This window comes from Triticum urartu, chromosome 7 (genome assembly GCF_003073215.2).
Source record: "Triticum urartu cultivar G1812 chromosome 7, Tu2.1, whole genome shotgun sequence".
Lineage (NCBI taxonomy): Eukaryota > Viridiplantae > Streptophyta > Magnoliopsida > Poales > Poaceae > Triticum > Triticum urartu.
Window position 1 is genome coordinate 537262825 of NC_053028.1, and position 20695 is coordinate 537283519.

General features: G+C 50.4%; 3 protein-coding genes across 5 annotated transcripts; 2 read left to right on the forward strand and 1 right to left on the reverse strand.

Moving 5' to 3' along the window:
- Positions 1 to 1257: 1257 nt before the first annotated feature.
- LOC125519993 (protein argonaute PNH1) lies at positions 1258 to 14550 on the forward strand. 3 transcript variants are annotated; one of them, XM_048684773.1, is made up of 23 exons: positions 1258 to 1442; positions 8203 to 8682; positions 8772 to 8983; positions 9086 to 9232; positions 9352 to 9485; positions 9590 to 9699; positions 9872 to 9978; positions 10325 to 10463; positions 10603 to 10719; positions 11032 to 11139; positions 11230 to 11301; positions 11401 to 11523; positions 11632 to 11791; positions 11882 to 12003; positions 12107 to 12244; positions 12334 to 12476; positions 12559 to 12621; positions 12816 to 12879; positions 12955 to 13090; positions 13393 to 13466; positions 13829 to 13923; positions 14026 to 14072; positions 14185 to 14550. In XM_048684773.1, exons 2-23 carry the CDS (start codon positions 8275 to 8277, stop codon positions 14352 to 14354), a joined length of 2889 nt encoding a protein of 962 aa, XP_048540730.1. In that variant the 5' UTR covers positions 1258 to 1442; positions 8203 to 8274; the 3' UTR covers positions 14355 to 14550. The 3 variants fall into 3 exon arrangements, with proteins under 3 accessions (XP_048540730.1, XP_048540731.1, XP_048540732.1); XM_048684774.1 differs by lacking the exon at positions 1258 to 1442 and adding an exon at positions 7417 to 8128; XM_048684775.1 differs by lacking the exon at positions 1258 to 1442 and having other exon boundaries at positions 7432 to 8682; positions 14026 to 14057.
- A 146-nt stretch (positions 14551 to 14696) lies between these two features.
- On the reverse strand, positions 14697 to 18306 carry LOC125519994 (pentatricopeptide repeat-containing protein At1g31430-like). Its single transcript, XM_048684776.1, has 2 exons — positions 16381 to 18306; positions 14697 to 16281 (listed from the first exon to the last, which is right to left on the reverse strand). The coding sequence occupies exon 1, from the start codon at positions 18282 to 18284 to the stop codon at positions 16701 to 16703; it is 1584 nt and encodes a 527-aa protein (XP_048540733.1). The 5' UTR covers positions 18285 to 18306; the 3' UTR covers positions 14697 to 16281; positions 16381 to 16700.
- On the forward strand, positions 18257 to 20387 carry LOC125519995 (aurachin C monooxygenase/isomerase). Its single transcript, XM_048684777.1, has 4 exons — positions 18257 to 18666; positions 18770 to 19095; positions 19249 to 19459; positions 19567 to 20387. The coding sequence occupies exons 1-4, from the start codon at positions 18421 to 18423 to the stop codon at positions 20086 to 20088; spliced, it is 1305 nt and encodes a 434-aa protein (XP_048540734.1). The 5' UTR covers positions 18257 to 18420; the 3' UTR covers positions 20089 to 20387.
- The last annotated feature ends 308 nt before the right edge of the window (positions 20388 to 20695 follow it).

The following is a 20695-nucleotide window of genomic DNA, read 5'->3' on the forward strand; positions in this document are numbered from 1 at the left end:
CATGAGCATGTTAAAACTTGCAACCCTTTTTTCCAATTTCAGAACATTGTTCTAAATCCATGAACATTTTAAATTTCCAGATTTTTAAAAATCATGTTTTTACTTCACAATATCTACTATAAATCTATGCACAACTTTTGATTCTTAAAAAAGTCAAAAGGAAAAATGGGAATTTCAAACAGGGTATAGATGGGTATTTCGTTTTCGAACCAAGTACGTTCACCTCAAAGCAAACAAACCAAGCGCAGCACTTGCCGTGAACAGTGCCGCAGGGAGTACAAAGCGGACTTCACTGTATGCCTCCTCACTGCACCACTGTGCCTTCCCTCCGCATGCATCGTTCGGCGCAAATTGAAACCCAAAACTGTATCACCGGTCCGCAGGTTCAAACGAAACTCCCCAACCCCAAGCTACAGCTAAATAGCAGTGGTCCAGTGGCTCCCTGCCCGTCAACAGTTTCCTGAGGCTCCATCCACCGTCAGTCAGCTGCTCCACCCCACCGGAACAACAGAAAACGCACCGGCTCGGTGACCGCGCCCGGTCATGTAAAACGCGCGCAAAGCCAGCGCCAACTTTCTTTTCTCTCCTCTCTCTCGAAAGAAAACGAAAGAGGTGCGTGAGATTTCCCCCTCAGCGCCCCCGTCTCTTTTTCGGGCGGCGGCCGGCGAGCAAGCCGCTTTGTAGCTCTCGGTCCGTCGCGTGCATTTGCATGCGCTGCTTTTCCCCTTGATCGCTTTGCTCGGACCGACGTACGACGTACGACCACGACGCCTCGCCGCCGCGCCGGCCGGCGCACGCCTTGTTTCGAGGCCGGCGACGGAATGTCTACCCAACACATAATCTGTCCGGGGCAAAAAATGAAAAGAAAACGTTCTCTACACTTAGAGGTCGCCACGCCGTGTTTCTCGTGTTTTCACCGTGCGTAAAAAGCCACGCGGTAAATCAGGAAAACCGTAACGTTCTACGTTCCACCAAAGGCCTCGCCTAAAGACGAGAGGTAAAAGAGAGGGAGAGGCAGATTAGTAATCGCAGGGGTAAAAAGAAGGAAGCGGGCGGGGTGCGTGAAAAGACGGCCGCCGCTTTTGTGTTGTGCGTGCGTGAGCACTGGCTCTGCTTTAGCTCGGGCTAGGCTGCGTGCATGGCATGGCATGGCAATGGCGTGGCCCCCGGCTACTAGCTTTGCTTTGCTTTGCCTTTTAGTTTTGCTTTTCCCGCGGCTTTATATAAGCGCAGCGCCCCTCCGGCTCCTCATGCCACTTTGGACCGGATCTTTGCCTGTCTGCTTATTACTATCCTCTACACTTAGCCGTTGCTCACTGCGACTACCCACCGTTGCCATTGCCAAGGGAGCAGCCGAGAGGAAGCTAGCTTGGATAGCAGCCAGGAGCCGTTCGGATCCCGAGCGCGCTTCCCTGAGGCTTCTATCACCACGCATCGCTCAGGTACGCTACGGTAGCTTCCGGTGGTCGTTGCCTAGCTCACATCCCCCGATCCAATTTATTACGCGTACGTTTCTTCCAGCAACAACGTACCGTAGCAGTAAATACACACTACAGTACTCGCAGCCCAACAAGCATTGCAGCGGAGCGGCACTGTGCACGGAGCACTGCTCCGCCGCTGCACATTCATCCAGCAAGTACCGGCGCACATCACACTTTGCCGCGGATTCGCTCGGACGCTCGCTCTGCGTCTCCTTCCTTTCGATGCCATGCGGCCTTGGTCGGGTCCGTCGGCGGCGCTTCCGAGGCGTCCGGCCGGCCGGCCGCATGCACGGCTAGCCAGCAACAGCAAGAGAGGGGAAACCGGCTTTCCCGTCGGCCCGTAGCGTAGCCGCGCGGCCATGGCGTCGAGCCAAAACCGCACTGTCGAGATCCCAGTCACACATCACGGCCATGTACGCCGGTCTCTTCTGCCTCTCCTCTCTCTCTCTCTCTCTCTCTCTCTCTCTCTCTCCATCCTCTGCCGGCCATTAAATGGACGCATGCATGCAGCATGCACGCGATCCACTTCTTCAAACTTGGGCGGAACAACTCATGATTGCGTCGCTTGTAGGCTTCCCGCTCGTCGTCTTCCTCCGACTCTCCTTCTTGCCTCCGCGGTAGGGCGCCCTAGGCTGGCTGATCCTCGGTCCTTTTTCCCTTCCATGAAAGCAGCACAGTAGGCCGTGTTCATCTACTTGTCCTGCCATGCTAGATTGATACTTGATAGCACACCATCGACGACGAAAATTATTCTTGAGCCTGGCAGGTTACATGTGGCTGGCTAGTGAGTGGACACCACGTAGGCGAATGAGTGGGCACCCTATCTCCCGTAGATTTTTTCTGCTACTGCCACTCTTTTTCTAGTCTACCAACTCATGTGAGCGCACTTCATTCCAGCCCCAGGGTGAAAACGGTAGTATTATGAGCAGTAAAGTAAAAAAAAACTACATTTCATTTTGCTGCAAAAAACAGCACACGCATGCTGGGGCGAGTGGGCGACAGCGTAGACGAATAGCATCTCCGTTTAGAAAAAGAAATGAGGTCTCAAAGCAAGCAGGTCTCTTTTATCCACGACAGCGGTGAAAAAAACAACCCGGCTAGCTTTCATGGGTCCGTGCCAAAAGCCTCTTTCCGCAGAGCATTTGCGGCCCTTTTCTCTTCCTTTCACCCGTCGACCAGGGTAAAAAAAAGATAGAGCCAGCCAGCTGCTACGCAGTGGAGCTCTGTGGAGTGACTCAGCGAGTGGCCCTATCTAGCTATCATCCTACCGGTGGGTGCTTGCCTGCCGGCACGTCGCCCGTCCATCCATCCGTCCGTCCGTCCGTAGGGAGAATGCCGGCCGGTGTCACCTCACCGGCGCGGTGCGTACGTTCGATCCGATCACCGCGACCGCTCGCCCGGCTCCTTCCTCCGGCAGGGAGGGCGCGGCGGCGGTGGCGCCCCGCCGGGCGACCGACGTGACGGGTAGATTTTACGTGCACGCGTCGCGCTGCCCGTACGGCCGCGGCAAGCGGCCCCACCGCGTGCGTCAGCCACTGTGCTGTGTTGCTTGGCGTGGCTTGATGAAGATGCGCGTGCCGGCTCTGCCGGGCTTGTGCGCGCCGCGGCAGCACGCCTCCCACTTTCATTTTCATGCGTGCAAGCTTGGTGTACGTAGCAGTACCTTTTTTTAACCCAAATCGGGCGGTTGCGCCAAAGGTGTTCATAACTCGGCCGTCCGTCCGGGGACACTTCTCGGGCGAGAGAAACAAACAAAAATAATACTCTCTCAGTCAATTATTTGTCTTAGATTCGTCTAGATACGAATGTATCTAAATCTAGGATACGTAATTTCGGATGGAAATAAAAGTATTTCAAGACGCGTGATAGATGAGCTGCAGATTTCGGGAGTTTTTAGTCGCTTACGTGTCCCACCACCAAAGGGTAATTGGAACAAAGGAGTGCTGCAAAACTTATAGACATGAAACAACCAAATAATAATAATAGGTGGCTGAGAATTTTAAAATATGAAACTTGATAAAAAAAATGACATCGATACTCCACAAATCACTCTGCAAAACAGTCTAGAACTAAATTGAACAAAAGATGCGCCTGAGACTTTTAAAAGAAAATTCATGCGCTTGGCAAACACATTTTAACAAACATGTATGTATGTGTTTTAGGCATTTTTATGGCTTGTGATAGAACTTGAATTGCGCTATGTGTTTTAAGACCGCATATGCTCTTGACATATACACATAATGCACAACACAAACACGTTTTCCTGTGCAATATTAAAATGTTGCGGAAACTAAACTGGGGCATGGACAACCTGACCGGGCGGGCATGTCTCAAAATCCCGCTATCTAGGGCTAAAACCTAGTCTGAAACCCTAGAAAAGAACCGAGAAACATGCTTTTAGGATTTATAGATGGAAGTAGGAATATGATTCTATCATTTAATCTCGACAATGAGTTATTTAACATTAAAAATAATATTTTCTCAAGTCCTAGGCCGAATCAGAGACTGGCATTTTCTGGCTTGCTTTGCAAATTAAGCCCGTCTGGAAAAACCACCCACTCAATGTTAGGTTTCACGCAAACAAGGCAAATGCTGCGTGCCATATTGAAAAATAATACTAAAAGTAGGGTCTCTAGTCGAGGCTATCGACAAATTGGAGATGACCGACACCATGTGAGATCGATCTGCGGTGAGCAAAAGAACCCATCGACATTATACCGGGGAATGAAAAGCCATGGAATGAATACTGAGCCAGCTAGGAATCTAGACAATCTTTCTTGTCATCACACGACCATGGCGATCGGTTTCATCTAGTCTATCTTGGCCAAACACGGCATCTCTATATAGTTGCTTGTCTTGTTGTCAATATAATTTTTTTCTGAGCCGTATAACACATTTTTTATGGTGTACCGACATTTACATCAAAACAAAGACACAAATACAAATATTTTTGCCGACATGCTAGTACAAATTCGACCGCTGTTGTACACACACACTTATTTAACACAAAAATCAACGGCATCTTCATCTAGCTTCTCTGGGTGGCACACCACAATTATATGTTCGTAGTGACAGACGAGCTATATTCCCCCTTGCGCACGAAAAAAAGTACTCCGTAGTCGTCTATATCTATACAAGTGAAAGAAACCGTTGCTCCGAAAAAGAGGGACAAAAACATAAAACCGGACCATTTTCCGTTCCCCCCACTCCACGCGCGCGTGCGTGCATGGCTCCTCCCGTCTCCGTCTCGATCGGGACCAGCACCTATTACCATCCCGCGTGCGCGCGTGCCGCCAGCCTCCGTGTGTCTGCGGCGTTCACGCCCGTACGCGCCCCCGCGTGGGCGAACGGCCAAGCGCGCACGCCGACGGGGCCCCGGACCGGACGGCGACCCCTTCCACCCCGGGAGCGCGCGCACGCAGCGCATGGGCTGTCTGTCTCGCCTCCATCCGCTGCCTTTCCCCGCGCCGCTTGGTGGTCGCATGGCTCCGGCGCGGCTCGCACGCCGCGTCGCTGTCCCGCCCACGCCCACGCCCACGCCCGGGGCAAAAGACGCCGGCGATCGGGACGGCACCGTGTGGCCTGTCTCTCTGTCGTTCGTTGGTATCCCTGTTGGCGTGCGTTTTGCCTCGGCTTCGGACCGATCGAGGCCATCTCCGTTCTCGTGATAATACCATGGCACAGTAGCACCCGCATGCCATTCACGTGCGCGCTCCTCTAGGCTCTAGCCATGGTGCTTCCAAAAAATCTTCCTCCCTTCCGTCTCTCGGATGGGAAAGCATGTGTGCATGTGTGCATGCAGGGCCGAGCGAGCATCATGGCCCGTTCCCAGCTTCAACGCCGCCATGATACTCTCTCTGCCCTCGCCATCAGCGGCGGCAGGACTGCTGCGTACCACACCTGGTGCGCTGCCTGCACCACACCGTCAATGATGGCTTTTCTCCGCTCCCCACCACCTCCGTACGCACGGCGTGGATGTCGCATCGCATCTCCTCCCGCCCGCCGGTCAACTCCTCCATCGAGCCCCGATCGAGCGACGCGACGCCGTAGTGGGCGTTGCACTCGGCTGGGCCGGGCGCGGCATGGCCCTGCCGCGCGTCCCCACGCCGCACAATCTGGCGCCGCACCATGCAGATTATGGGCGCGATCACCACCTGTTCCTGTTTCTGTTTCTGCCTCAGCCTTGCGCCATGCCCGGCATCTCTCCGTGCGACGCGGCACAGCTTTATTGACCAGAACAGGCCTCCACAGAGGAGGAGGGAGACGAGTCTGCGCGGCAAGAGGTGCGTGACAGTGACGAGGAATCTGGCACGGACGCTTCAGCATTAGACCTCGATTAGGGTAACGCCATTACGAGATGGTGTCTGCCCTTAATTAATCACGTAGTACAAGTAGTGCAACGGTTTCCACGAGACATTCCAAACGTCTAGTAGTACTGTACCAAGTTGCCGCCATGTCGCTGCTCAATCCGTACGAGTTCCCCTAATAGCTCGATGCCAACGCGTTCCCGCCGATGCATCCATAATCCAAATCCATCGCGGAGACGGCGGCCAGGGAATCTGTTCCGGTCCTCCCTCCGGCCGACTCAAAAGAAACTCCGGGGCCCCGGCCGCCGTAGACGTAGTGCATGATGGCGCCTTTCTAGCAAGTATAAGTAATGGAGGAGGCGACGGGCCCAAAACAAAACAAAACGCACTAACGAGGCCATGCCGCAGCAGCCGGGCCGCAGAGGCCTGGCCCTGAACTCTGCACGCAATAGTATAGCAAGCAAGCAGCACGCGCACGCAGCCGCTGCCATGCCATGCCATGCGCGCGCAGGCACAGGCATTAACCCCACTCACGCACAGCGGCAGCGGCGACGGCGGGGCAGGCTGGCGCGGGGCGGTACGGTGGGTGGGCACTGGGCCAGTTGGTTCGTGCCGCAGCCGCTGCTCCCGCTGCTGCCTCCTCCACTCGCGCGGCCTGTAGCCTCTGGTCGAACGCTCCGCTTTGTCTCCCTCGGAGCGGAACAGGAACGACGCCTCGGCCGGCGCGCCGTCGCCCGCCGCCGTGGCCGCGCCCACGACGTTGAACGCCGAAGGCCGGGCCATGCCTATGTGTGCTCATTCTCCGGCTTGGCTGGGCTGGCGCTGCCGTCGTGCGGCAGTGTTTGGGGCCGTGCGCGTGCCAGAGACGGATGAAGGAATATAGAATGCGTTCGGGCCATGAGGATTGAGGGTTCTATTCTGGAACAGCGGGGCGGCTTCTTCCTTGCTGTCGGGCGGCACGCTGCCAAAGCGTACGCGCGGCCACCGAGGCTGTTGGTGGACGACGTTTGCCGCTGCTTTGTACGACTAGTGGAGCAGAGTAGAGTAGCGCTGGTTGCCTTGTTTGTTTAGGGGTAGCCTAGCGTCAGGTTTACGGTAGTGCCACTCACGGGACCATCACCAGCAACCTGAGAACCCCTTGCTAATCCACAAGTAGTAGTGGTATGGCTTTCAAACGATTCGGTTAATTCATGTTGCTCGTATGTTAATTTGGTGCCATTTTCAAGTATTCTGTGCAAAAACCATCTGAAAGTTGGGGCTGTGTAAGAAAGAAGCACGTCCAGGAGTACAGTGTGAGAGGAGAAATGCTACTCTTACAGGCAATTCACTACGGATTAGAGCCCACAGTTTTTTACAGTATGCGCACCACCGCATCATGCAGCACACGCTCTCCTTTTGAAGGATTATTTACTCCCCCGGTCCTCTTTACCGTGCATATAAGAATTGTCTGAAGTCAAACTTTGGAAAGTTTGATCATATTTATATGAAAAAACATCAACATCTACAAAGCTAAATTTATATAATATGAAAACTAATGTCACGATGCATCTAATGTTGTTGATTTCATATTTGAAATGTTGATATTTTTTTCTATAAACTTGGCCAAAGTTTACAAGGTTTGACTCCAGATAAATATTACATTTTTTTTAGAAAAGGAGGATGACCCCCGGCCTCTGCATCTGGGAGATGCATGCGGCCACTTTATTGATTATTCAACAAGGACACAAAGTGAACTAGTAAAAAGGAGCGGAGGGAGTATTATATACTACTAACAATAAAGACACAAAGTACTAGCTCCTCATTCTTTTGTAAATAAACAAACAGTCTACGACCTCCGCTCCTGGGTGCGATGAACAACAATAATAGTAGAGTACAAGGCACTAGCGGCCAGGCGCACGAACATGCGATGCACTTTTCAATGAAAATCCCCATCATCCGACCTCCTCCTCCGGTGCCACCATCCATCCGAAGCTCACCTCCCCACTAGAGTATCTCGCGCCCCGATTAATCCATCCACACGGCCCATACCCATGCTACGAATAAATGCTACCGTCTCCTTTCTTTCTACGACGCCTGCCACCTTTGTAAACCCCATCCCGGACGGAGGATGGATTAATTGGAGCGCCGCGCGCCGCACCGCAGAGGATGTATTTATCACGGAAGGGAACGCGTGCCTGCCTGCGTGCCTGCGACTGCGGCCACAAGAGGTCAAACCTGCTGCTGTTGCCGCATCAGTGCCGTGCCGGTTCTAATGCCTTTCTGTCCCGCGCGCCCCCATTAACCCATCCTCTCTCTTCTCTTCCCTCCTTACCCCGCTCCTCTCCTTCGTTTTTACAGTGGGTGGGTTCTTCTTGCTTTGCTCCTTGCTGCTGATCGCGCAGGCTACTGTGGTAACATTATAAGGCGCCGTGCAGGGGGCCGCCCGCTCCGGTCCTGCCAGCGACCGCCTTGTCGGGTAACCAGCGCGTCGCCAGCCGCTTGCTCACATGCTGGAGGTGCTGGAGATGACGCCGCCGCCGCAGCAGCAGCCCCGGCGCCAGCCCAGAGGGGGCGGCGGCGGCGGCGGTGGGAGGAAGCAGCCGCTGCAGAGCAGCGTCGCGCAGCCCAAGGCGGAGCCGCCGCACCCGCCGCCGCCAGAGGGAGCCAAGAGGTGCGGCGGGAAGCGGCGCGGCGGCCGCGGGCGCGCCAGGCCCGCGGAGGAGCCGCGGCCGGCGCCGGGGCCCGTGGCGGCGGCGGCGGCGGCGGCCACGCGCGCCGTCATTGGCCCGCCCGTGCCCGGCAAGGGGCTGTCCTTCTGCCGGCGGCCGGGGTTCGGGACCGTGGGCGCGCGCTGCGTCGTCAAGGCCAACCACTTCCTCGCCGAGATTCCCGACAAGGACCTCACCCAGTACGACGTAAGTGCTCGTCCCCCCCGCCGTTCCCGCTCCCAGAGCGCGGTCGAGATGGAAGAATAAAAATGCTGGCTTTGTTGGCGTCCTTGCAGGTCAAGATCACGCCGGAGGTGACCTCCCGGTGCGTGAACCGGGCCATCATCGCCGAGCTGGTGCGCCTCTACCGGGAGTCCGACCTCGGAATGCGCCTCCCGGCCTACGACGGCCGCAAGAGCCTCTACACCGCGGGCGCCCTCCCGTTCGACGCGCGCGAGTTCGTCGTCCGCCTCACCGACCACGACAGCGGCACCGGCGTGCCCCCACGGTACGCGCCCGCATTTCGGCATTTCTTCTCTTGTTACGCCCTCCTTCTTGATGGCAGCCAACTCATGTCTTGCTACTTGCCTGGTCGACGACGGTGCTGCAGCGAGAGGGAGTACAGGGTCGCCATCAAGTTCGCCGCGCGCGCCGACCTCCACCACCTCCGGCAGTTCATCGCCGGCCGGCAGGCCGACGCGCCGCAGGAGGCCGTCCAGGTCCTCGACATCGTCCTCCGGGAGCTCGCCAGCCAGAGGTATTCACTCACTCGGCGCCTGCATTCAAATTAGGACGCACAGCACGCATCATCCATTGCAACTTCATTCAAGCTTATTGGATGGAGCTGAGCTGATGGCGTCTCCTGTGCAATGGCAGGCACGTGGCGATAGGGCGGTCGTTCTACTCGCCGGACATAAGGAAGCCGCAGCGGCTCGGCGACGGCCTGCAGTCGTGGTGCGGCTTCTACCAGAGCCTCCGGCCGACACAGATGGGCCTGTCGCTCAACATCGGTGAGATGAGATGCTCGAACATCTTGTGCCCCCCCATGCATGTGATCTCCTGCCCTGGCCCTGTGCTTGCTGCTCGCTTACACGGTGACTGATGTTGATGCCAGATATGTCGTCCACCGCGTTCATCGAGGCGCTGCCGGTGATCGACTTCGTGGCCCAGATACTAGGGAAGGATGTCATGTCAAGGCCATTGTCGGATGCAAACAGAATTAAGGTAAATCGTCGCTGTGGGGAGCAAGGAATCTGGCATAGTACTGCTGCACTGGCCATGTGCCAGATGCTATTTGCTTGCTACTGTATTGGTTACAGACTGTTAGCTGGTTCGTTCATGTCCTTCTGATTGTGCCGCGTTGCCTAACGAAGATATTTTCCTAAATGCCAAGCAGATCAAGAAAGCGTTGCGGGGCGTCAAAGTCGAGGTTACTCACCGGGAAAATGTGAGGCGGAAGTACCGCATTTCGGGGGTGACTGCACAGCCAACTCATGAACTCATGTAAGTTTAGACTGTGCTTCATTCCGTTGCTCCCATGTAGTGCCATTGTTTGGTTAGGGCCGTATGCATCGTTCTGATGCAGAGGCCGGGGCATTCCCCTTTTTCAAAAAAAAAAAAACAAAACAAAAAAAAAGTGCCATTGTTTGGCAGATGTCTACACCAAGCTTTTCAGCAAGCACAAAGGCCTAATAGCACACCCTCTTGATTCCTACCTTAAAATTCAAACCGCGTACTTCAATATATTGATTGGATCTAATCAGTAGATAGAGTGAGCCTAATTATATATACATGGGAGCCTGATTGCTACAAAGTGCCCAACTGTGGTTGATTTTGCTTCTTTTGACAGTTTCCCAATTGACGATCAAATGAATATGAAGTCTGTCGTGGAGTATTTCAAGGAAATGTATGGGTTTACCATTCAGCAATCACATCTTCCTTGCCTTATGGTTGGAAACCAAAAGAAGGCAAACTATCTACCAATGGAGGTAAGCTTGGCAAATCGCAAGTCCTGTTAGCTGGCCAATTTGTATATTGGAGTAATGTTTTTTACTTCCTCGGTACGAATTGTAATGTTAGTATCAGTGTTACATCGGTCGATTGTGTTTTTGTGACTTTTCTTACCAGGCCTGCAAGATTGTTGAGGGTCAGAGATACACAAAGAGGTTGAACGAAAAGCAGATCACATCACTGCTAAAGGTTACATGCCAAAGGCCTAGAGAAAAGGAAATGGATATTCTACAGGTCCAGAGTTTTCTCCTAATCACATGAATAACTGCATATACATTTACATGTTGGGTAGGGTTAGATGTGCTAGGTTTTTGTTCCAACGAAGCTGATGGTCTTGTTAAAACAAGTCCTGTGCATTGCCACACATGCATGCAGCATGCTCATGCTCATTAATTGTCCTATCCTTAAGTGCTTGTTTTTATTTGCCTGTGGTCCAAACTTCCCATGCAATACATGCTAGTACTAGGGTTTTTCTTCATGGAAGAATTTTGCTGATCAATGCTGTTGGTAAATAGAGCTCAGGTGTCTAAATGAATTTGTTTTCAGACAGTTCATCAAAACGGATATGACCAAGATCCTTACGCAAAGGAATTTGGGATCAACATAAGTGAGAAGCTAACATCCGTTGAAGCGCGGGTCCTTCCTGCACCTTGGGTACAATTATGATCGTACAGTGTTATTCTTGTCTATAGTTAGCTGATACTCTTTGCTAATAATGCGGACATGGTTTTTTGTGGAGTACAGCTGAAATATCATGATGCTGGAAAGGAAAAGGAGTGCCTGCCACAGGTTGGTCAATGGAACATGGTGAACAAGGTTAGATTCTATTTCTGCAGTAGTTGCACGCCTCATGTCCTATTTATCATGGTGCGGATCACACTTTGTTTACAACTAAAATAAACTCAACTTTTTCAGAAAGTGATCAATGGGGGCAAGGTAAGTCACTGGGCTTGTATAAACTTCTCAAGGAGTGTTCAAGAAACCACTGCACGCGGATTCTGCCAAGAGTTGGCACAAATGTGTCAAATTTCGGGCATGGTAGTGTAACCCTCATTTCTGATAAAAAATTTTTTGACATGGCCGAGAGGCCATTGTAAACTTTCATGCGTAGCATGTTGTTTAGTTTGATCTCTGCTGTTATTGCAGGAATTCAACAGTGAACCTGTGCTTCCAATATATTCAGCTAGACCAGATCAAGTAGCGAAGGCACTAAAGCATGTGTATAATGTTGCACTACACAAACTCAAGGGTAAAGAACTTGAACTTCTTTTGGCCATCCTCCCAGACAATAATGGAGCTTTATATGGTAAGTGCCAATCATGCTAATTACCCCGTGTATTCTCATTTCTTCTGAATTCTCTTATATTGGTTTGAATCATAAACTCTATTTTTGCAGGTGACATCAAGCGTATCTGCGAAACCGATTTGGGCTTGATATCGCAATGTTGCTTAACGAAACATGTTTTTAAGATCAGCAAGCAATATTTGGCAAATGTCTCACTAAAAATCAATGTTAAGGTACTAACTTTATCACCTTATTTACAACAAACATACTGTAGACCAATAATCTAGTAATTTGCTACCATGCTAATTTATGACATGTTGATATGATTAAATTCAGATGGGAGGAAGAAACACCGTGCTCGTGGATGCGCTAAGTTGGAGGATTCCGTTGGTCAGTGACATACCAACTATTATATTTGGTGCAGATGTAACACATCCTGAAACTGGGGAGGACTCTAGTCCATCCATTGCTGCAGTAAGTCTTAGAGACCTGTTCTGCTTATTCCACATCACTCTCCATACATACATATATTATCTGGCCCTTTTCTAATTAGCTGCTTGCAGGTTGTGGCTTCTCAAGACTGGCCGGAAGTTACAAAATATGCTGGATTGGTGTGTGCACAGGCACACCGACAAGAGCTCATTCAGGACCTTTACAAAACATGGCATGATCCTCAGAGAGGCACCGTAACAGGAGGCATGGTCAGGTATTTATCAAGGAACACTTCTTGAAAACTAGTAAAATAACTTTTTCAATGAGATACTTGATGTGTTTATTTTGCTGTGCAGGGAACTCTTAATATCATTCAGGAAGGCCACGGGACAGAAACCATTGAGGATAATTTTCTATCGGTGAGCTAGTGAAAAAGCTATAAGATAATAGATAGTCAAACACAATAATGTTTAGGTTTGGCATCTTTTGTAGAGCGGAGTAAAAAGAACATTTCAAGGCCTTTTTATGTGGCAATTAAACTAGCTTATCTGGTAATTCTATAAATTAACACTATATCTTCCCCGCAATTTTTTTAACACCATCTTTCATCCAGGGATGGCGTTAGTGAAGGCCAATTCTACCAAGTTCTCCTTTATGAGTTGGATGCTATCCGTAAGGTAGGATACACTTGTGTTTTCTAATGTAGATCTTCTAACCACTTCAGACATTTTCTAACAAATGCTTTCTTCTAGGCTTGTGCGTCCCTAGAACCAAATTACCAACCTCCTGTAACGTTTGTGGTGGTTCAAAAGCGTCACCATACAAGACTGTTTGCAAACAATCACAAAGACAGAAGTAGCATGGACAAAAGTGGAAATATTTTACCTGGTAATCATCTAGTCATGGCCTCTATATGTTTGAAGCCATGGGATGTAGTGCACATTATTACGTCCACTAACATATTGTGAACTTTTTAGTATTTAACTGTTTTTTTATATGATACCATTTTTTTCATGCTATTATTGAAAATATTAAAACACAATTTGGGTAAGCTAAATATTTTCAGAAAGGAAATTTGGGTATGCTCATTGTAGGATACTGTATTTTTTCCGGTATAGCATACTGTATGTAATATGTGATTCCATTGTCTTGGTAATAATACAAGGACTAATTGCTTGCAAAAATTACAGGAACTGTTGTTGATTCGAAGATATGCCACCCAACGGAGTTTGATTTCTACCTCTGTAGTCACGCTGGAATCCAGGTAAGAATATTGTACTGGTCCCTTGCTGAAGGCTGACATACACTGAATTTGTCGTTGCTCGGGTCCCGTGCCTTGTGGTCAAGCATTTGAATAGACTTGGTGTTCTCTTTTCAACAAAGCTCTCACTGCGCCTAGCTAGTACCTAGCAGAGGAGACATGGTAAAAAGAATAAACTAACTGACAGTATGCCAAAAAATTTAGATCATGTGAATGTACAAACACATGAAAACTTCCACTTCTTTTGGAAAAGATTGTACTGTACCTGCAAAAGTGTTGTACTAGAAGTATGGGAATATTTTACCCCAGATTCTCCACCCTCTTGTGATTTGATGAAATGACTGATGTGTGAGTTCTGTCACCAGGGAACAAGTAGGCCAGCTCACTACCATGTCCTCTGGGATGAGAACAACTTCTCGGCAGACGAAATGCAGACGTTGACAAACAACCTTTGCTACACGTACGGCATGATGACTGCTTTGTGTTATGTTTTGTCTCTTGCTCTTCACACCTGGATCTTCTAAGAAGTGACTGATCTGATTCTGTTATGCTGATTTTGCAGTTACGCACGGTGCACGCGCTCCGTTTCCGTCGGTATGTTCTTCCGTGGTAACCGAAGCATTCTTCAGCTTCTCTGTTTATCTGCAAACATTGTAAGTTCTCGTACCTACGTATGTCGCAAATCTGAACCATGGTGTCTTTGTCTTTGCTGCTCCAACAGTCCCACCTGCGTATTACGCGCATCTGGCTGCGTTCCGGGCGCGGTTCTACATGGAGCCGGAGCTGTCGGAGAACCACACGTCGAAGAGCTCCAGTGGGACGAATGGTACCTCGGTGAAGCCTTTGCCCGCTGTGAAAGAGAAGGTGAAGAGGGTGATGTTCTACTGTTGACAGAGGGACTAGTTTTAACTACTCACAGTTATGTGCCTAACACTGTAGAATTTAGCACTAGAGGGTTAGGTTAGCTTTCTCCCGGAAAGGAAGAGAAGAGAAGATCATTTCTGCATTTTGGACCCCTGAACAATCTCTCGACTACCTCTGTAAAGTATTCAGAAAGCATGTATAATAGTAGTTCTTGCTTGGGTCAGATGTCATCCAGTTCCTGAGCAGCAATGTTTAAACTCACCAGCATAACTGACTTGCATGCTTCTGGCCAGTGCATCTGATATAACTGCTCTGATGCTTTCCCATGACAATAATACGAAAGATCTCAATAGAACATAATCAAAGAGTATAGATGTAAGTTGGAGCTACTACACTTCTCCAAAGCTGGAGTTTGAAATGGACTGGAACAAGGGAGGGGAACGTTTGGTTCTTGGGTACATATGTACCCTATATGGATTTTTTTTAGCAATTCAATAAAAAGTCAAAAATCTCTGACAATATTTTTGAAATAAACTTGACCTTCATTGTACTAGTGAGAAAAGTTTCACAAAAGGAAAATTCCTCTTTGACTTCTTTTTGAAAAAGACAAATTTTCGGTCAAAATATCGTGAATAGTGACCTATAATAGCAAATAATTTTTTTCTTTTTCGCTGTGAAGTCAACATTGGTTCTTTTTTGGTGAAAACTTATATACTAGTGCGCAAATAAGTCAAGTTTAATCTAAAAATACTTTTGAACTATTTTGACTTCTTGTTTAATTATTTTAAAAAAATATCCCATATAGGGTGTATATACATGCGAGAGCCAAAGGGTATTTCCCCTGGAACAAGAACATATCTAGCGATACTAGCCTAAGGTGGAACTGTACTCCAACGTCGAAATAGCAGCGCTAGTGATCATGAAAAAACATGATTTTTTCTTTGTTTGATAAGGTATGATGTAATAAAGTAACCTGAAAATATTATTCTGAATAATGAGATGTAGGAGTATAACGATAATTTCAGTTAATAGTACCTTCTGGTTTTTATTTATCATATAGTACCTTCTGGGCTACTCCAAGTTTCCTTTTCATAGATGTGAAATTCTATGATATGATAGGTTGGTTTTGCATCATATTTTCAAAAAATATTAAGAACCTTTTTATGCCTATCTGTACTGCTATTTTTAGGGCTGGAACCATAATATGTCCTAGATGTTATCAACGGACTTAACGGGGCTTTCTTTTTTGTACTCATAATTAAGGTTATGCGTAGCTGAAATATCCACACAAAATGAAGGTAATAGGCAGTACTAGCAGGTTACCTCCGTGAGAAAGAAAGATTATCAGTTTATAGTGTGTCATTCTGATTTTCTTCCACAAGTAGCACCAAAACTATGAAATGAACGCAACTGAAAATGCAAATACAGCCAGAAAACTGCTATATTGTCACCGGCTACAAGCCTTGATTTTTGCCTCATGTGGTAAACTGAATTCTTGTTTAGTTAATTCACCGAACCCAAACAGTGGCTTGAATTGATATTTTGTAACTAGCGGATGAACTTACAAGAGATATTTTCAAGATGTTGGGAGGCAGCCAACTTATGTGATCTCCTGAACAACGTTCTGAAGATAATGTACTGCATTAGGGTCAATGAAATTCTGGGTGTCGGTCAGTTCAGGCTGAAATCCATCAACAAGTGCAAGCCAAGTATTAGCTAGTCGATTAAACGACCAAAGTCATACGGTCTCATCATAAGATTACAAATGGTCACACTAGAATTTGGTACATTATCGAGAGTGTCAAGGTGCATATTAGCCCATAGGTATATTCATCTGCAACAGAAATAGATGAAAGATACCGTTGGCTTGGTAACTAACCTTGATTTCTTCGTTTCCAGAAATGTATGTCATTTCATTGCAGGAGTTAAATAAATAGTAATTTCACAAGTCTCGCTGAAAATGTTCAAACAAATTAATAACAGATAGAAGAGATGGCTCGCAAACAAAGCAATAGGAAGAAACAAGCTCCACCAAGTAAACTGTGGATCATACCTGTGATCGGTTCCTGAAAATAAGTAGTGATCGTTATCAAGGATCAAATCAACCAACTGCAGAAGACAGTGCAATTGAACACCTCTGTTCTGAAAATTTTAGTCCCGGGGTCTCAAGGAGGTAAAAAACAGGTGGAATTTTGAGCACCTTTTTAATTGTTAACCAACCGAGTCACCGCAGCTAAATTGACCATAATATTTTGGTTATATCAATGCAATCAACTCAGATCAATGGATCTCTAGGAAAAATTACTCAGACTAATGGATGTTTTAGCCATTCCTATGTTGAAGCACTAGATGTGCAAGTGCTAACTGCCATCTTCAGTATCCCTTCACCTCGATCAAGCTGCGCCCTGCATTTTTCTTGACACTGGGGTGTGCGATCTTGCTCCTTACTCTTACTACATCCTCCCATCGACTTGCAGTTGCATACACATTAGACATGAGCAAATCCACATCGGGAATTTGGTAGCCTCGCTTGCCTATTCGTTTGGTCAGCCTTTCGCTCATCTCGACATTGCCTTGAGCCTTGCAAGCAGTGAGGAGTGCACCAAACAGCGGCATAGCGTCCTTGTCAATTGGTATACCCTTGATCAACTTCTCAGCTTCATCAAGTTGACCAGCACGACCTAAAAGATTGACAAGGCAACCATAATGTTCAACTCTTGGTCGTATCCGATAAACCTCCTTCATAGCACGAAACTGTTTCCGCCCTTCATCAACCAAGCCACCATGGCAACATGCGCTCAGCACCCCAATGAAGGTAACGCTGTCAGGCCTAGCGCTGCTTCTCTCCATATCCTCAAACAATTCGAGGGCTCTACTTGCCTGACCATTTGTGGCCAGGCCGCAGATAATGGCTGTCCAGGCCGTAGTGTCTCTGCCTTCCATTCGTTCAAAGACCTCCACTGACTTCTCTACATGCCCACACTTGGCATACATGTCGATCAATGCGGTGCCAAGAACTGCATCAAGCTTCATCTTCTTACCTTCAGCAAGCTGGTGGATCCGCTCACCTTGATCGAGCGCGCCAAGATTGGCACAGCATGTCAGGAGAGTGACAACAGTGAACCTGTCTGGCTCAACTTGATGCATCAGCATGTCTCGAAACAACGACAATGCCTCCACGAAGCATCCATGTTGCGCATACGCGTTGATCATAGCAGTCCACATGATTAGATCCTTCTCTGTGCATTGGTGGAAGAGTGATCTCGCCTTGTCCACCTGTCCGGCCAAGGCATATCCCGACACAAGTATGGTCCAGGAAATGATGTTCCTCGCTGGCATCTGTTCGAACAGCTTCACTGCCTCTTCCAAGCAAGCATTCTTCGTGTACATGTCCAGCAGTGCATTTGCAACTGGGAGGCTGAACCCAGTGACTCCATCCATGTAGGCATGAATTCTCCTTCCTAAGCTCAGGTCACCGGCTCTGGAGCAGGCGGTGAGTGCGGTCAGCAACGTCACCCTGTCGGGTGTGAGGCCGCCCCTTTCCATCTCCTCAGCCAAAGCAACCGCGTCTGTGTTTCGGCCACTCCTGACATAGCACCTGATCATCATATTCCACACGACCAGCGCCCTCTGCGGCATTTCGTCGAACACCTTCCGCGCGACTTCCGGACGGTCCACCGTCGTGTACATGTCCATGAGCGAGCTCGCGGTGTAGGCATCCCACCGGAAACCGGTCTTGAGGGCCGCCGCGTGCGCCTTGCGCCCCTCGACGGGTACCTTGAGGACCCCGATGGCCCTGAGCACGAACGGGTAGGTGAAGCTGTCCGCCACGAGACCGCGTCCGCGGAGGTCGTAGTAGACCGCCATGACATCGGCGTGGCTGCCGCGCCTCGCCAGGGTCCTGATCAGCAGGTTGCACTCGCGCAGCGGCATGCCGCGGCGGCGCGCCGTCGCCATCCTGGGCGTGTGGCGGCGACGCGGGACGCGTGGAGGCGCGCGCGGGCCGGCCAAGATGGAATACTACACTTTTAGCCAGGTGCCGTGTAGAGATAGCAGTGAGCGATAAGAGGCCCTCGCGGAGTTGGGAGAAGCGATGGCTCCTGAGATGGGTGGGCGGGTGGCCGTCGTGGTGGGAGGGAGCGTGGCCGGCCTGGCCTGCGCGCACGCGGTGGCGGCGGCGGGGTGGAAGGCGGTGGTGCTGGAGAAGGCGGCGGGCCCGGCGGCCGGAGGCGGCACGGGCGCCGGGCTGGGCCTGGACGCGCAGTCTATGGAGACCCTCGCCCGCTGGATCCCTGGGTGGGGTCTCGACGCGGCCACGCTGCCGCTCGCCGTCGACCTGGTAAGCCCGTCCGTCCTCCCGGCAAATCGCAAGCTTTGCTTCTTCGTTGCGTTCCTTGCGGTGTGGGCATGGGTTGAGCACCCCTGTTGTGCCGCAATCGCAGAACAGGGCAACGGACAGCGAGACGAAGGCGGCGCGGACGCTGACGAGGGACGAGGGGTTCGACTTCCGCGCGGCGCACTGGGGCGAGCTGCACCGGCGGCTTCACGAGGCTCTGCCGGCCGCGGTGACCGTGCACTGGGGCCACCAGTTCCTTTCGTTCGAGGTGTCGGACTCGGACGACGGTGGTGGCAAACGCGGCGGGGTCGTCGCCACGGCTCGCCTGCTCGGAACCGGTGAAACGGTGGAGGTCGCCGGGGATTTGCTGGTCGCGGCGGATGGCTGCACGTCGTCGATCCGCCGGCGCTTCCTCCCTGACCTCAAGCTCAGGTGAGTTACAAATCTCTTCGACACTTATGATCTGACAGCAATTTAGGAGGCAACAAAGAATCTCACGTTTTCAGTAGTTGATCAGCTCGTCTTTAGGACATTATAAGTTCATCACAGACGACACCGTTTCTTGTTTTTGCGGCCAATGTGCAGGTACTCCGGGTACTGCGCATGGCGAGGCGTGTTCGATTTCACCGGGAAGGAAAGCTCTGGCATCATCACCGGCATCCGAAGAGCGTACCCAGAGCTCGGCAGCTGCCTGTACTTCGATCTGGCCGAGAAGACTCACGCCGTGCTCTACGAGTTGCCCGGGAACAGGCTCAACTGGCTGTGGTACATCAACGGCCCAGAGCCAGAGCTCACGGTAATGGCGATCCCTTGTCTGCTTGCCCAGTTGCTAACCATGAGAAACCATTGATGATTTTTTGTCTGACGGACTGGGGGATCGGTCGGGCTGTGGCTAATTAACAGGGGAGCTCGGTGACGATGAAGGTGAGCGACGCCACGCTGGCAGGGATGCAGGAGGACGCCGAGCGCGTCTGGTCGCCGGAGCTGGCGCGGCTGATCAGGGAGACGGCGGAACCCTTCGTGAACGTGATCTACGACGCGGACCCGCTGCCGCGGCTGTCGTGGGCGGGCGGCAGCGTGGCGCTGGTCGGCGACGCGGCGCACCCGACCACCCCGCACGGGCTGCGGAGCACCAACATGTCCGTCCACGACGCCCGCGTGCTCGGGGAGTGCCTCGCGAGGTGGGGGCAGACGCCGCCGCCACGCGCTCTGGCCGAGTACGAGGCCGCGCGGCTGCCGGTCGTGGCGGCGCAGGTGCTGCACGCCCGCAGGCTCGGGCGGCTGAAGCAGGGCCTGCCGGTGGAGGACGGTGACGCCGGGGCTTTCGACGCGTGGGCGGCAACGGCGGAGGATGCTCTGCAGTTGCGGCAGAGGGGCATGCCGTATTTTGGCGGCGCGCCGACTGTTGACGGCGGTAGTTTGTGAGTTACGAATTGTGATGCTGGACTGCCGGTGAATGGACACAAATCTATATCTCATTTGTGTATTTTTTTTCTTTCAAAAGTATGTTTGTATTCAAATCACCAAATAATACAAGGTCCTTGACCGTACAAGCACAGCCTTACAGAACCAGAGTAAACCTTCCGAGAAAACCCCAGCAACACAAGAGTCTGCAATCAGAGCCAAGGCAGGTCATCATTTTCAACCGCGGTATAATGCCCGCCACGTCAAAAATATGTATAGTATTGTTGCCATTAAGGATAAAACGACGAGATTTTGCCATATTGATTGACTCCTTCATGTCTACATTATGTCATTTTACTTATTGCGATACTTTGTTTATTGTAAACTTATTACCTTGAGATGCGTGCTGCATAGCGGTTTTGAAGTGAAGTATTAGTAGTAGATGTAGTTGGATTAATGATCTACTTATCACACACGTAATGTTTATATGAGATTATGCCACTCACATATACCCATCATTTTTAGACCAACCACATAATTCATGCAAATTATTCTTATTCAATTCTCTAAAAAGATTTAAGTGAGGCAATAGAGTCCTGATTTTTTCTACAAAAATATAATTTAACAC